Source organism: Ictidomys tridecemlineatus, chromosome 2, assembly GCF_052094955.1.
Source record: "Ictidomys tridecemlineatus isolate mIctTri1 chromosome 2, mIctTri1.hap1, whole genome shotgun sequence".
NCBI lineage: Eukaryota > Metazoa > Chordata > Mammalia > Rodentia > Sciuridae > Ictidomys > Ictidomys tridecemlineatus.
In genome coordinates, this window is record NC_135478.1 from 142,658,444 (window position 1) to 142,675,696 (window position 17,253).

At 33.7% G+C, this 17,253-nt stretch overlaps 1 protein-coding gene across 14 annotated transcripts in view; it reads right to left on the minus strand.

The window, feature by feature from the left end:
* The window catches only part of Bbs9 (Bardet-Biedl syndrome 9), a 459,963-nt gene that overhangs the window by 254,226 nt on the left and 188,484 nt on the right, over positions 1-17,253 (minus strand). For all 14 annotated transcript variants that reach the window (XM_078039867.1, XM_078039868.1, XM_078039866.1 and 11 more), the window contains 2 exons: positions 7,248-7,426; positions 2,455-2,531 (listed from right to left, as the gene is read on the minus strand). In XM_078039867.1, coding sequence (XP_077895993.1) covers positions 2,455-2,531; positions 7,248-7,426 — 256 coding nt within the window. The remainder of the gene's footprint in view (positions 1-2,454; positions 2,532-7,247; positions 7,427-17,253) is intronic.

Here is a 17,253-nt window from a genome sequence, read left to right on the forward strand (position 1 = left end):
CATACGGCAAATATCTACTTATAATTTTATAGAGTAAAAGTGGCATACTGAGAAGAAATGAATATTCACTGTATGATAAAATAATACCAAGGGGAAACATATTGTAATAATACCCATATAAATTCTGTGGAACAATTAAGATTATAATGTCTGTGTTCAACCAATGAACCAGACTCTTTGTGCTTTTATATTTGAAAAATTTTTTGCTAGGAAAACTAAGCCACTTCTAATCAATGTAGAAAACTATGATGTAATGGGCATCAGCAGAATTAAGAGTTGGGAGATTCACATTCTGTTTGTGGTTCCATAGAAGATCATATTTGAACTCTGGTCCAGTTGTTCAGACAGGAAGATGGGATAGTTATGTTTCTCTCCTCCACAAAAGACTCCATTCTAATATAAGTTATATTTCTGATTCTGAGGTGCATTCTTTCATAACAATGATTCAAAATAAAATATTAATGCAGGCTTTTTGCGCCAGTACCAAGTTACCTAATATCCAGGAAGTGTTTCACATTTAGCTGCCCATAGATCTAGAAAAGAAACCAACACCTCCCATTTCCTGCTCTTTTCAATCCATGATGAAACACCTAGATTTTTCAAGGACAGTCATATGTTGGGAATATGAAATTATAGCTAGAGAGAAATGTCTATAAGAAGACATCATGGCACCACCGCCACATAAATTGTTGGGCTAATGTTTTCCAGTGGGATGAATATGATATTCTTAAGAAATAAGAATATCAACACAGGGAAAATGAAGCTGAAAAGAGACATCTACTTAAGAGCAAACAGCACTCAAGGTTACCAATAGGGAAATATACATTACAATAAGCACCACTACATAAGACCAAAAGTTCCCAAAGAACAGAAAAAAATTCCTCATTCCAAATAGCCTATGTTTAAAATAACCTAGAAAAAATTATGTAAGTTGCCTAAAGGAAAAAAAAAGGTGTCATTTCCACAGCAAGAAAATGTGAGTACATTTGTTAGCTAACTAAGTAGAAATGTTCCATTCAGGCTTACCTTTCAGGTAGAGTAAGAAATGGTGTGTGTTAAATGGCTCATGTTTAAAATAGTTCCACTAGCATGTGAGTCATCTGGGGTGAATGTTTCTTTCAAATAGTCTTAGAGTACCTAATTTATTATACTACAGCAATGTTAACATGATTTTTATCACAATTTGGATTGGCTGTTTACACAAGATTAATCTTTGAAGACTCATGATAATTACTTATAATAGTATGTTCTGATACTTAAATATCAAGCAACATTATATGATATAAACCACAAATGTAAAATGAGCAAATTCAATCACTTCCCTAAATTGATCAATTTCTGGCAGAAGCATAGATAAACTTAATAGATTTTTACCCAAGCCTCAGGCAATGGATTTTATCCAAACCTCAGGCAATAAGACAATCAATCATACTCTTCAAAACTATATACAGAAAACTAAACGAGGAGATGGAATAATACAACCAAGAATTGTCGCCCCTTTCATTCCCTTTCATTCTTCCTGGTTCTTAGTTTTACACATTCACAAAGCAAATATTTATTGAGTATCTATTATATGGAAAGCACTAAGGATACAAGTGAACAATATAAGTAATGGTACATAGGTGATGGCAATGTTGGAAAAAGCAAAATGCAATTTGGTGGTAGTGGTGGTGGTGATGATGATGATAATTAATTATCATAACAATTCAACAAAGTAGATTCTATTATTATTATTCTCATTTTTCAGACGAAAAGTTGAGACTAAAATAATTAAGTACCTTGCTGGGATCACACAGATACAGGTGGACGAGAATATAATTCCTGGACCAACTGAACTCTTAAACTCCCTTACCACCATCCCAAACAAAAAAAGTATTAAATGCTATAAATAATCAAATTCTAAGCCAGGCCATTTATAAACATCATCACATTGAACCTTCAACAAAAATCTTGTGGAGTAGGTATTATCATCTGGATTAAAATTATCTCAATTCTATGGTAATGAGAAAGTTTTTAAATTAAAATTAAATTTAAAAAAAAAGATTGGGCTGGGGATATGGCTCAAGTGGTAGCGCACTTGCCTAGCATGTGCATGGCACTGGGTTTGATCCTAAACAACACAAAAAAATAAAATAAAGATGTTGTGTCCACCAAAAACTAAAAACTAAATATTAAAAAATTCTCTCTCTCTGTAAAAAAAAAATAGCTTCAGAACAACAATCTTTCTACTACTCACCCCCCCACACACACACACACATACCCATATATCCTCACATCTTTTTTAGACTGGAATATTACTGAAAAAGCTCCCTACTGGCATTAAGAAGATAGAAATGTTTTTATTTGAAAGATTAAAAGCTAAAATTTGTTATCTTCCCTGAAGTTTCTGTTGGGAGACCTAGAATTTAAACTGATAAACTCTGATCTCAATACAAAATATATGAATACACCTACAGAGACTGGATCAAAGTTAGAAGAAACCATGGCATCAACTTTTAGGTCATCTTCTTTCTCAGGCATGGGCCAAATACCTGTAATTAAAAATAAAAGATATTTAATCATAAAGTAAAACCTGCATCATGTAATTTTTATTTAAAGGTTTATCTGTACCATATTTTTTAAAACTCATAAACATACAAATTGAAAAAAAAATACATTAACAGAATTAGAAGCTTAATCCTAATTCTTTTCCTCTACAATACTGTGAAGAATACCTTCTCTTGCTCCAAAGTATTAGCTAAGATTAGAGTCATTGACCAGAATTGGAAATTGTAATGCTATCTCCTCAACCATTAGTGAAAGTCCAAATTAATACAACTTTTTTGAAGATAAGTTGTGGCTTTAATTATGAAAATATAAAGTGTACCTATCCTATAACTTAACAATTCTACAACCAAGAATTTATCCAATACTCACAAACCCAAGGAGGTTCTCTGCTATTAATAGCTTAAATATAAAAATAAAAACAACTTAAATATCCATATATCTATTTAATAGGGAGATAGTTAAATAAAATATGGTATATCCATACTGTGTAATGGTTCCAACCTATAAATAAGAGTACATTCAATCTTCATACACTAATATGAACTCAGAGATATACCTATTAATTTTTAAAAAGCAAAATATAGCACAATGTGTTTAATATGCACATGTTTAGTCAAAACAAGTACATAAATCTTAATATTTTCTATTTTACAAAACTATTGTAAAAATTTCTTTTAAGAAAGAGAACTAGAATAAATGTTAATGTGTAAAAAATAAAAAGAAAAGAAATAAAGGTAATTAGGATCTGGATCAAAGATAGAATCATGTTTCACTATTTATCCTTTTAGTACTTTCTGAATTAGTTTTACTATGCATTTCTATACTTCAAGTATATCCCCCAAAGTTCATCTGCAGGAAGCTTGGCACCGGACACAGTGATGTTAAGAGACAGTGGAACCTTTAAGAGATGGGACTAATGGGAAGTCCTTAAATCACTGAAGGCACTGACTGTCCTTGAAGAAATTGACATAGCACTTTGGGGTCCCTGGATAGTTCTTGCAAGAGGGTTGTCATAAAAAGGACAAGACTGGTCCCTCCCTTCTCTCTGGCTTCCAGTCTTACAATATAATCTCTGCCCTCTCACACATGCTCTGCCATTGTGATGCCATCTATCATGAGGTCCTCACCAAAAGCAAGCCAATGCTGATGCCATGCCCATGAACTATGAGCTAAATAAAGTATTTTTCTTTATAAGGTACCCAGCTTCAGGCATTTTATCACAGAAACAGACTAACACGTACAAGCTGTTTTCATAATTTCAAACATTTTTATTACATTATACTATGAATAAGTGACAAGAGATCCTAAATAAGAAGCAGAAATTATTTTATGCACATATGTGTACACATATATACATACATATAATTATATTTCATATATATATACATACACATACAGATATATGTGAATTCATGGACACACAAACACAAATCTAACAATTGATGGCCTGCCCAGCAGCCATTCTTCCCTCCTCCCTCTGTGGCACAGCCCTAATTTCACTGAGGTAGTCTGCTTCATCTCAGAGAAAGTCTCCTCTCAGGCTCCAGGTTCAAATCTAATCCTAGTGATTCCGTTCCACTGACCATTCATTATTTTAAAGATAAATATGATCTTAATCCTGGCAAATAGGAGGAAAGAGAAGTGGGGATAGTGGAATGCTGGCATATGCTTCTGGGAAAGCTGTTCTTCCTTCATAAGAGGGAGACTCAGGCCTCTTCTTCCCTGAAAAATCATATCTGCACACAATGCCAGGAACTGCTAAGGTTACCCTGTGATCCTAAGGGAAAACATCCTCACACAATGAGGACAGATGACTGAAAACACAGACAGCAACTGAATACCTCACAAACAAGAAAAAAAAATGTCCACAATTGCCACCAGGCATTCCTACCAATAATGCAAAAATTGGAAAGGGAATTTCTAAACCTGGTAAGAGTACAAAAGGCCACTCATTGCCCATCCAATAACAATTTTTCAATTCTTCTTTACTAAAATAAGCCCAATTTTATTCTGAGCAACAAAGTACTCAGTTAAAACACTTAACTTCCCTGCCTGTTTTGCAATTTGGAATAGCCAGAGAGATGTAAGTAGGAGCTGTTGAGGGTGCGGCTTCCAGGAAAGTTCTTCAGAGGCTGACTCAACTGCAGATGTGAGAGCAAAAGTTCCAGAAGCCATTCTGGACCAATAGATGACCCTGGAATAGAAGGAATCCGAATCCCTGTGACTAGAACTGCTAGGCTGCCACATCTCTGAGTTTCTACCTTGTTCAAGCTGCCTTATACAGGTATTCTGTTATATGCAGCCAGATATAACCCTAAATTAACAAGGTCACTAATTTCTAATGTTTCTAGTACTAAGTGGTTATGTCAACCTAAGTCTTCACAAACATATTTCCAATGGGGTGCAGACTCATTTATATGCCTATGTCTTACTGCTCTCCTACCCTGAAGATATAACTATATGGGTACCTATCTTAAATGCTGCAACCAGTGCATCATACTCACCCCTGGTAGAGAACATGATCAATTGTTTAAATCATAAGAAAACTCCCATCTCTAAAAGTACCTATCATCAGGTATTACTGCCAACTGAAAACAAAAATGCTAGGCAGGATTCTCACTAATGAGTTGAATATGAAAAGCTTCAGAATCCATGAGCCATACAGAAATTATTACTATAATTTCATGCTTACAACATACATTCCTCATATAACTTACACACATAAAATCAGCTTCAAAACACTTTTATTGCAGTAGATAATACACACCATGTGTACAACAAAATGTACTCTTTAAATTGCCTTTAAATTTTGCTGCAACTCTTCCTTTGAAAAAGTTTTTAAGAGCTTTAAGTTCAGAACACAGCCCACAAGACTGTGAATTCCTTTTGCAAGTTAAAGCCACTGTACTAAAATAAGTGACATTTAAATGAATAATGAGGTCATCAAAAAGTTCAGAGTTTTAACTTCTCATAAACTATAAATGAAATAATTTGGAACTTTAATATAATTACAGGTATTTTAATAAATAAATATACCAAAGCTTTATAAGGGTACAAAATACTAAGCTTTTTTCCATATCTAGAAATAAAATATTTTAAAAGCTTCACTTTTTTAAGTTTGTTTCTTTTTCAAGAATAAAACTATAATATAGTAAAATAAAAGGCGCAAGGAACTTCAAACATTAACTAAAATTTGAGGTTATGTAAATAATGAACTTTGCACTCAAGTCTGTGGATATATCTCCAGCTTAATTAGCACTTATTTCAAGATACACAAATGAATTCAGGCAATGACAAGTAAAATAGCCTAACCCTTCTCACTCTAGGGCATCATTATGGACGCCAAGGAATAACTTTTAGCTATAAGGGATTTTCTGAGAAATTTCATACACAATTAATGTTAATCAAAATACCATTAACACATTGCTTATGGAAAGGGCAAAATCTCAAGGCACAAACTTTGGAGTGAAAACCTAGAGTTTTATGAACTCTAGAAATTTCACATTCACGTGCAGGCCACTCTTCCCCAATTACATTTTTAAATGACAAGATGAGACTTATAATTCCATTAATCCCCAAAATAGTGGTATCAAAAACTAAAAATAAAATAGTATCTTGCAGTATGACAGCTCCAATGTTAACCATTCTCTAGCCGACATGGGGGTACTGACAACAAAGCAGCTTTTAAGTAATTGGAGGTACTTGAAAGACCCGAGTTTCATTGGCTTACTTTGAAAACTTTCTAAAAGAACGTGTGAAGCCAAAGCATAACAACTTCATTTTTAATACTCACATTTATATATATCATCTCAGTTCCTTAGAACCAGAGAAATATAATCTTGGTAATACACTCAAAAATACATAAATCTAGGGAAATGATTGGATCAGGATTAAAATTGGCTCTGTTGTTTTGGTTGGCCTTTGATGCTCTGCTTCTTTTACAATTCCTACTTGTTTTAACATTTCTTTTATGCGAGAATAGTCCATATTTTTTCTCATTAAAAAAATACTTTTACCTGACCCTGAAAAAGGAACTTAAAGTAATGCTTTTCACATGTCTAACTCTAACTCCAGGATTGGTGTTTTGTTTCTCCTTTTAATTTACAATAAAATTACACCCTTGTGAGTCCAAAAGTAAGATAATATTGAGTTATTCAAAACTTAGGAACTGAAAATATCATCAGTCTCTGAGTCATTAGAAATCAGCATACCACCGGCTACACTCCATTTGGACAGCTAATTAACTCCAAACATAAATTATATCACTAAGCTGCAAATTACTACATTTTTAGTAACAACATGTACTGCTTTGGTTTCTTTTAAAATAAGTAACTAAATTTTTTTCAGGGATTTTGAAGTTAATAAATGCCCACTCTAACCTTCTTCTCAAGGCCTGACATCACAACACAAAGATTTACTTTTCCTTCTCTTAAAGTTTAAGGGGGAAAAAACTAAATAGTGCTGACCCTGAAACACATTGACAAAAGCATTATCTTGAATACAGCATATTTTCCAGAAAGTTTAGTATACAAAGTAAGCTCAAAGACTACATGCTAAGTAACACTGTCTCTGAAATATGACTTTAATTAATCTTGGGAGAGGAAATTAACTAGTATGTACAAAACATTGTCTATATGCAAGATAAAGTAGATTTTACAATAAATACTAAAATTAAATAATAAAAGCTGCAAATGAGATACCTTGTGATTTAACAACTTTGATAATTCTCTGAAGTTCTTTCAATTCTACATCAAGTTCATCATAGTTTAATTCTCTAGATTCAACTTTTGGAGCTTGGAACAGAGAAGGATCTGTCCCCAGGTATGAGCACTGCAAGCGACCATCATCACTGAGGGTAACTATCACTCCCTTTAAGTCCCTACAATAAGGAAGAGAAAATGAGACATGATTAAAAAATTCAAAGTGTTTATCCTTGACAAACTACATTTTTACTCAATTCAGTATCAACATTCCATGAAGAAAATGATTGTATATCTATTTTTAAAGTTTTACTTGAAAGACTTATTTCAAATGTTTAAATCATCATTATATTTACAGAAGTACTCCCAATGTTAAGATTTATTACAGAAGGGAAAAATAACCTTTAAAATTCTTATAATAGCCACCATTTTGGGGACCTAACTACATGGTGAATAGTGCTCTCAGGTACTGTTTTTAATTCTCACTTGACAGATTCATGACAAACTTGAGAACTACAGGTTGGTTGGTTGGTTGGTTTGGCACAGGGAATTGAATCCAGAAGCACTTAACCACTGAGCCACACCTCTGCCCCTTTTATTTTTTATTTTGATACAGGGTCTCACTATGTTGCTAAGGTTGCCTCAAACTTTCGATCCTCTTGCCTCAGAGATGATGGGATTACAGGAATGCACCATCATGCCCGGCTGTGAACTATACTTTTAAGTCTAATGGACCAAGAGATGGAGCTGGGTGGCTGGAGCTGGAGCTCAGTAATAGAGCACTTGCCTAGAATGGATGAGATACTGGGTCTGATCCTTAGCAGCACATTAAAAAAAAAAAATAGAGATGAAGCTGGGATGCTGGCTGGATGAAGATAATGGATGAGGTACATAAGAAAGGTCAGGATAATCAAAGAGACAAGAGTGAAGATGGTTGAAAAAGCCAGGCAAGGCCTAGGAGAAAAACAACACGCTCCTGCTTTTTTCTCATCCTTTTCTATCTACCCTTAGGGTTAACATTTACCCTCTTTCCACTTCCTTTATACACTTCTCGCTTCCTTTATACCCTTCCCTTCCCAAATGCCATCAAATTTGGGTTTTTTTCCCACTCTTAGACCATCGTCCTGCTTCATAACTCTTTCTAATCACTCATCATTATTTTCTCTTTTCCTCCCCCTCTGCAACAGTTTGAATGTATCCCCCAAAAGGCATGTATTGGAAACTTAATTCCCAATGCAAAAGTGTTAAGAGGTGAGACTTTTGAGAGTAGATTAGGCAATGATGGCACAACTTCATGAATGGATTAAGGTTGCTTATAAAGAACTTGATGTTCCAAGTTCAATCTCCTGCTGTCTCACACACATGCTCTCTTTCTCTTCCACCTTCTGCCATGGAATGATGCAGCAAGAAGGTCCTCACCAGAAGTGGATACAAACTTTGAACTTCCCAACTCCCAAACCATAATCGAAATAATTTTCTTTTCTTTACAAATTATGCAGTCTCTGGTGTCATTATAGTAGCATAATATAGTGTAAGACACCATCTTTTTATTCTTCCTTCTCTTAGAATCTCTTATTTCTGTTTTACTCTAGAAACTAGTCTTAATATATAAATTGTGGGTAATTTTTAACCTGCCATTATAAAAAATAAAAACTAAGATTTTCTGAAGTTTTACTATAAAAAATAAGTTGAAATGAATAGTGCATTTGCTTCCTCCTTAATTTTTCCAGAGGAAAAAAAATCAATATTGGCATAAGGCCTTTGGGGTAGATATATAATAGACTTATTTGATTTTTGTTATATTTTCTACAGTGATCTTTTGATCAAAAAAGAAAAAAAAGATTTTGATCTTGGTCTAAAGGTTAACTATTAATCAATTGGATAGAAGCTTTTTGAGAGAAAATAAGATAGAAAAATGTTGCTATTTATCTGAAGAAAAAAAAGGAAATATACAATGGATAAGATATATAAAACTTGAGGCTTACTCAGAATAAACAAAAATATTTAAACTGCCCCAACTATGGATCATTGCAACTCATCATCTCATTAATATAAAAGCTTGGCTGAGCTGAGAGTAGACACCATTATTACTCAATCCATCCCATTGGTGACCACCAACATCCACTTTACCACTTTCTTCAAATACAACATTCCTTATGCACCTTCTCCAGGGCTATGTATGGTGAGTACCACAGAACCCTGCAATGTAGCATCACTGAAATAAAAAAAAAATTATATCATTGATCCAACAGCTAAAGAGTTAGATAGAAGTCAGAGGACTTGAATTCTAGCTATGCCTTTGCCCTACAGAGCAGAGCCCACTTGAATTCCTCTTAAACATTCTTTATTCTAAATGGGGTGAAACTAGATAATCCCCAGAAATCTTTAAGTTATATGACTTGTTGTGTCATCTACCTCAGAAAATTAACACACTCCAGATGAAATCATTTTCCTAAAATAAAGTGTGAAAAATAACCCCATAGTAGCTCTAGGCTTTGAACCTTTGTTTGCAGGCAACTGAAGCCACCTAGTGGCCAAGGGAATTCTAACTTACAGCTCTGAGGTTTCAAGATTACAAATCCTCCCTGCCCTTCAAGTAGTGACTGTACCCTGGTCTCCAATCCACCCAGCCCCACTAAAGTCTAGGAATCCAACAAGTGCTCAGGAAACTCTAAATGTTAAAGGGAAGATCCCTAGTTACCTTCTCAAAGAATATAGTAATCATCTGTTCTTGGAATACAGACAGCATTTCCATTTCATTCTCATCCTTTGAGGGATCTAAATAATAGGAAAGCTAGCATGACCCAAAACAAATGTCCCTTCCTATGCAAATTTATTTGGTTATTGGACAGTTTAGTAGTGTAACTTTTATTCCATCATTTCAGATAGCAAATAACTGTCAATTTAGATATAAGGGACTTTACTAAAAAGTCATCTGACCATATGAAATTTCTGAGTTCAAACAGAATTTAAATAATGGGGAATACATATTTCTTTTGACTCTAAAAAAACACTCTTTATTGCTGTTAGAGGTGTTCAAGCAGAAAAGGAAAGAGTTAGGGTCTTCTTTCTCTGAAAGAACTAATCAAATGATTTTCACCAGAATATCATAACAGTTAAAGTCATTACAGAACTTAAGCAATTTACATTTTTCTTATCTCTAGAATCAGAATAACTATATGTATTTAAATTTAAAAACCCAGAAATTTCTACTATAAATTAATTCATTTAACATTGTATGCTGTCAGGCACAGTGGCACACACCTTTAATCCCAGTCACTCAAGATGCTGAGGCAGGAGGATTGAAAGTTTCAAAGCCAGCCTCAGAAATTTAGTGAGGCCCTAAACAACTCAGTGAGACCCTGTTTCTAAATAAAATACAAAAAAGGGTTGGGGACATGGCTTAGTGGTAAGTCTCCTGGGTTTAATACCCAGTAACAACAACAACCAAAAAATCATATGCTTATTTCACAGAAACACTATGAAAAACTCTAAATGCTCTAGAATAAATCAGTGGAATTTCTTTCTAAAACATCTAAGATGGACAAAGAGTTTGACACAGGCCTAGGAAACTACTAAATAAATAATTATTACCACTTAGTATCCTTATGTAAAGGGAAATTTTTTATATAAGTATATAGATGATACAAATATCCCAAAGTTAAGCCCAATTTATAAAAGAAAAAGGAAACACAATCAATCAAGATTTTTTTAAATACTTCTTCTACTTAAAGAATATTTTATATAATGTTTCCCTTGTAGGTTAAAAGAAAAGGTTCTCTGAATGATAGAATGTTATGCTACAAGGAGTCATCAATTAAATCCAACATTATGTACAGTATTCCTTCCAATTTAAAAATGGAGATAACACTGACAAAATTAAGGTCTCTGAATTATTTCTGATTCTTGAAACATATTAGCTAACTCAAAGCACAGAATAATGTACTTTATGAAGAACCAAAGTCAAAGATGTTATATTCCTAGGATACTTAATTATTTTATGATTTTAGCAATGGGGCATGAAATTAAACAACAGTGTTTAGCTATGGAATCTGAGTAATTGTTTCATCATTCAGTAAACAGATCCCTGCCTTAACAATACATTAAAATAAAATTCCAGATGGATTTCAAAAGCTAAATTTAAAAATATGAAACTACAAAAATATTTGTCTTCTTTTGGGATAGAAAGAACCTTTACTGCCAGAAAGCAATTAAAGGCCACTACAAAGGAAAGGATCTTTAAATGAAACCACACAAAAATTTTAAACCTGTTATATGCTTAAGAAACACAACGGAGTAAAAACGAAAGGTAAACTTAGAAAATACTGGCAACCAATAAAAAATACAAAATTTATAAAATTTGTATAAAGTTATTGATATTCAACTGCTTTTGACCTATAAAAACAATTTTATATGTTGAACCTAATAAGCAAAAAACTTTTATACAAATCAATGAAAATATCAATAAGATTATATCACAACAGAAAGAAGTCAAAGGACATGTGTCGACAATTCACATATAAAACTAATAAGTAGAGAAAAAACTCAAAATCAAAGAAATTTATATTTTTAAACTATTTCAAAAGCATATTTGTTTAACACCTCAAACTACCGTATTTAATGAGTCCTGGGTAAGAAAAGGTATCTGGCAACTTGGTGACAATGCAACTTTGTTTAAAATCCTTTTAGGGAACATTTTATGTACACACACACACACACACACACACACACACACACACATATTTGTGTGATCATATTACATGAATATATGCATATGTGTGTACACAAAAAATCCTTAAAAATGCTCATTGCCTTTGACACAGTATTCGATTTCATAGTTATTAAGGAAATTTAGAAACAACCCAAATGATAAGAAAAGGGAAAGAAACATTATAGTAGAATGTTTACAATCCATCAAAAAATATGTTTTATACATGAAGAGAGAGTGAACAGAATGGGAGAAAATCTTTGCCACCTGCACCTCAGAGCATTAATCTCCAGGATACATAAGAAACTCAAAAAACTTAACACCAAAGAAACCGAATAATCCACTCAATAAATGGGAAAAGGAACTGAACAGACACTTCACAGAAAAAGAAATACGATCAATCAAAAAACATATAAGAAAGTGTTCAACATCACTAGCAATTAGAAAATGCAAATTAAAACTACATTGAGATTCTATCTCTCTTCAGTCAGTATGGCAATTATCAAGAATAAAAGTTAGCAATAAATGTTGCTGAGGATGTGGTTAAAAAGATATACTCATACATTGCTGGTAGGACTGCAAATTGGTGCAACCACTACGGAAAGCAGTATGGAGATTCCTCAAAAAACTTAGAATAGAACAAACATTTGACCCAGTTATCTCACTCCTCAGCATATACCCAAAGGGCTTAAAATCAGCATACTATAGTGATGCAGCCACATCAATACTCATAGCAGTTCAATTCACGATAGCTAAGTATGGAACCAAACTAGATGCCTTCAACAGATAAATGAATAAAGAAATTGTGGTACATATACACAATGGAATGTTACCCAACCATAAAGAATGAAATTATGGCATGAAACTGGGATACAATGGGAAAGACAGTAGAAGGAATTGAACATAACTCTCCTATGTTCATATATGAGTATACAACCAGTGTAACTCTACATCATGTACAACTACAAGAATGGGAAGTTATACTCCGTGTATGTAGGATATGTCAAGATATATTCTACTGCCATATATAAAAACAAACAATTTTTTAAAAAACTATGTCATAAAATATCTGCTATACAAAAGTAGCAAAAAATATTAAATGTAAAACAAAGTTCTGCACATCCATTTTATTCTGTTTACAAAATGTAGATTAGGAAAAAATACATAATGCTAACAGAATGGTGACTATCTAGTTAGTGAAATCATAAATTATTTTTATTGTGTTTTACAGTTACAAAATAAGATTAGAGGAAAAACTTTTTTAAGGGGAAAAAAGTTTTATTTTCCACTGCCAGAGGCTGAATTTGAATCAGCAACTTAGAAATTAAACATCTGTGGAACTCAAACATTTATCTAAATATCTTTTTCTGACAAGACCAATCTATAAAAATACAACCTGAAAATATATGAAGTGTAACTTAGAATAGGCAGAAAACAAAGCTTGTTTCATTTGCTAGTACAATGAAATAAATAATAGTTTTTAAAACAAATTTAAAAATCTAATGGTCTTTTTTCCAGCCTCATTTTATACAAAACAGAAACATTTTAAGTTATCTACTTGTCAAAGTCTGTTTTGCCACCCTGTGTAGGTATCAAAGAAATCCTAAAAACTTAAATGCTACCTATTGTACTCAATTTTTATACTCTACCTTGGTAAGAAGCACATTTAAAGTACTTCCTTTCAAGTATACTGCAAGACAGATTCAGTACATGTAGCTCTTTCTCAGCCTTGAAGAGCTATACATGGGCACTTGAACATATTTTGAATCAGTCCATCATCATTCATTTAAGCTATGATTATTGAGGATCTCCTATAAAACAGATGGTATAAGTTAAAGAAGATATGATCCTTTCCTTATTAAAAGAAGAAAACTTTGGTCTATTTTTTTAAAAATCATAATTACAATTTAATGTGACAGATACTACAGCATGGTAGAAAGAGAATGTGGAGGCCTTGCATCAAAGAGCAGAGCAAGGATTCACAGGACAAAGAACACAAAGACTGCACCTTGACCTACAATTAGATCTTCAAAGATGGAAAGAATGGACAGACTAAAGGCAGAGGACCTCAGTCTTGGTGAACTTATTCAGTCTCACAACTTTAAACATCTCCATTGTTCAGGTTCCCACATTTATATCTCAAGCCAGACCTCTCTCTCCTACAGTCCAGATATGCAAATGAATCTTCGGAAAACAAAGCATATGGAAACCATACCTTATTCCATCAGCAAATATTGCCAGTCCTACTTTTAAATATATCCAGAATTCAACTCCTTCTCACCAAGTTCACTGCTGCATTCCAGAACAAATGCCCTTATATTCCCCTGAATAATTGCTATTAACCAGGCTTCCTACTTCTACCTTGTGCCTCTAAACTAACTTTCCAAGAGTGAGAATGTTCATGTCAGCTTTCTACCCTCCAGTGCCTTCACTGACATGCCACACAAAAGCCCAAATCCTTATAAAAATCTTCAAGACCCCAAATATTATGAACCCTACATCTCATTTCCATTTCCTATTATTCTCTATTCTTATTCAGCCACAGCTATACAGAAGTTATTCAATCCTTCTAGCAAAATGAAACATGGGAAGCAAATGTTTAGATATGTCGGTAGCAATCTGACAATGCTGCAGCACCTAAGCATGTGATCAGTAAAATCCATCACACTGATAGGATATTGACTTGTCCAAATACCGTGGAGCACACATAGTAAGTTACCTATGTCACATGCCATCTATTAATCATGTGTAGTAGGACCACTCATATTGAAATTTGAAAAATTGAAATCTTTTACCCCAGAATCTTAAGAGCACTACAAGCACACTCTCACCTCAGGACATTTATATTAGCTCTTTTCTCTGCCTAGAACTCATATTCTTTTCCCAGATATCCACGTGGAAGTATCCTCCTCTTCCCTCAGGTCATTCCATCAGGGTGCTTAAATGTCACCTGCTCACTGAGGACTTAACCACCATACTATCTGAAAAGTTAACCATTCCACGCCCTGCACCCCACCACATACACTTTTTATCCTCCTCTAACACCTTATGTTCTTTCATAGCACTGGTCTAATATATTACATTATGTGTTACTTTCCGTCTCCAGTAGAATATAAGCCATAAGGCAGTGAATTTATTCATTTCTGAATGCCCAGAACAGTATCTAGCACCTATTATGAACCCAACACAGCTTTGTTAATTGAATAAATGAACAAATGAGAGAGTTCATTCTCAGAGTCATTTACCAAGGCCTTATGTTTCTTTAAAGGAATAAAATGAGTAATTAAAGCACATTGGTACTCTTCTTTCTCATAGCACAGTTTCAAAAATGCTGGGCACATGACATGTAAGTCTCCAGCTAGCTATTCTTTTGATTAAATGAAGGTTACAGTTTGACTTAAATTCAATGAATATTTGTGAAATATCTACCAAGCCCAGGCCGATGGACTTAAAAGTAAAACTTGTGACACCTGTCAATCTGAGAAACCAGGTTGACTTCAGCTGACCTATCCCACCAGGCATGTGTACTCCTCACTTAGGTATTATTTCATACATTTGCCTCTCAAAATTAAGCATTTAGTAATAAAAACTAACTCTTCTAATTTTTCATTCAATAAATATAAAAAACCTACAATAACCAGGGATAGTGATAAGAACTGAGATTATATAGTTAAACAAAATATGTACAGAGTCCCTTCCCAACTTTATAGACAGGGAGAGAGCCCCTCAATAGCCATATACTTTTACTTGGGAATATACAATTATTTAAAACCATTCAATAAGTGCTGTATAAGAGAAGTAGACAGATATAGATTTCAAAGAAACACTAAGTAGATTATGAGAACAGGGCTTTGAAGGGTAGGAATGAGGTTAGAAGAGACCTTGGTCTGAGGTAGTAACATGTAACCCAAAATACAAAGAATGAATAGGGGAGTTGGGGAGAAAGGGAAAATGAGTGATAAAATGGCCAATGATGTAAAAAGTTTGTTCAACAAGAAAGACCAACATATGTAAAGACTCCAAGACAAGTAGATAAATGAAGCATCCAGTGAAATAAAGAATCCAGAGCAGCTGGAACAAAGAAAGTTCATGAGATTAGGTCAAGATGGGAGTCAAAAAATTTTTAAAAATTTATAAATAATGAAGGCTCTTAAAACTCTGATAAAGAGTATGAATTTTATACTCAAGCAATGGGAAATCACATCATAGTTCTTTAAATATAGGAGTGAGGAATGACATGATGAAATTCATCTCTATTTGCAATGGAAATGGGTATGGCCCAGTGGCAGAGCCCTTGACTCAATAAGAGAGAAAGAAAGAGAACACTTTGAGGGGGGTTAATACTGTAAAATCAGGCAATGGGAGATGGTGGCCCAAGTAAGAATGATGGGAATAGAGAGAAAGGGATAAATTTAAACACCTGTAGGAAGTATGACCAGTTTCTCTTCTCCTAATAATTTATAAGAAGAAGATACTACCTCTAATTTATAAAGAAAAATATAATGAAACCCACCCAGGCAAAAGAAATAGATCATGACTGCCAAGAGATAAGAAGCAGAACTGAAGTTAAAAAGCAGCAGATGAAAGCAGGGTACTGTAGCACATGCCTGTAATCCCAGCGGCTCAGAAGGCTAAGGCAGGAGAAACCAATGCTATATAAAATATTATAGAAATGTATTTGCCTTCAATCAATAAAGTTAATACAAAATGATTACGATTGATTCCTCATGTTAAAATGACAACTGCTGGAATTCAGTAATAAAGACATATTTGATAGCAATTTCTAAATGGCTATCTTCAGCAGGTGTCAACTTTGCATATCTTGAAAAAATTTTAAAACTCTTGATGAGAATTATCAATTGTTAAAATTATTTTGCTTGTAAAATGGATTAATGAATATCTATACAATCTAACAGGAATGTGATTTTCTGTTTAGTACTTGTGAAGACACATATGTCTTAAAAGAAATCATTTTCATATTGGAAATACCTCAAATTATAATTATTATCCTGATAGTTAAACTAACTTTGAATTTGTTGTTGTTGTTGTTGTTCTACTTAGTTATACATGATGGCAAGATACATTCCGATTCATTATACACAAATGAAGCACAACTTTTCATTTCTCTGATTGTACATGATAGAGTCACACAATTTGTGCGATTGTATGTTTACCTGGGGTAATGATGCTCAGCTCATTCTACCAGTTTCCTACTCCCATGCTCCCTCCCATCCCATCCCTCCCCTTTGCCCTACCAAATTTCCTCCATTCCTCCCACTCCACCTTAGCCCAGATTAT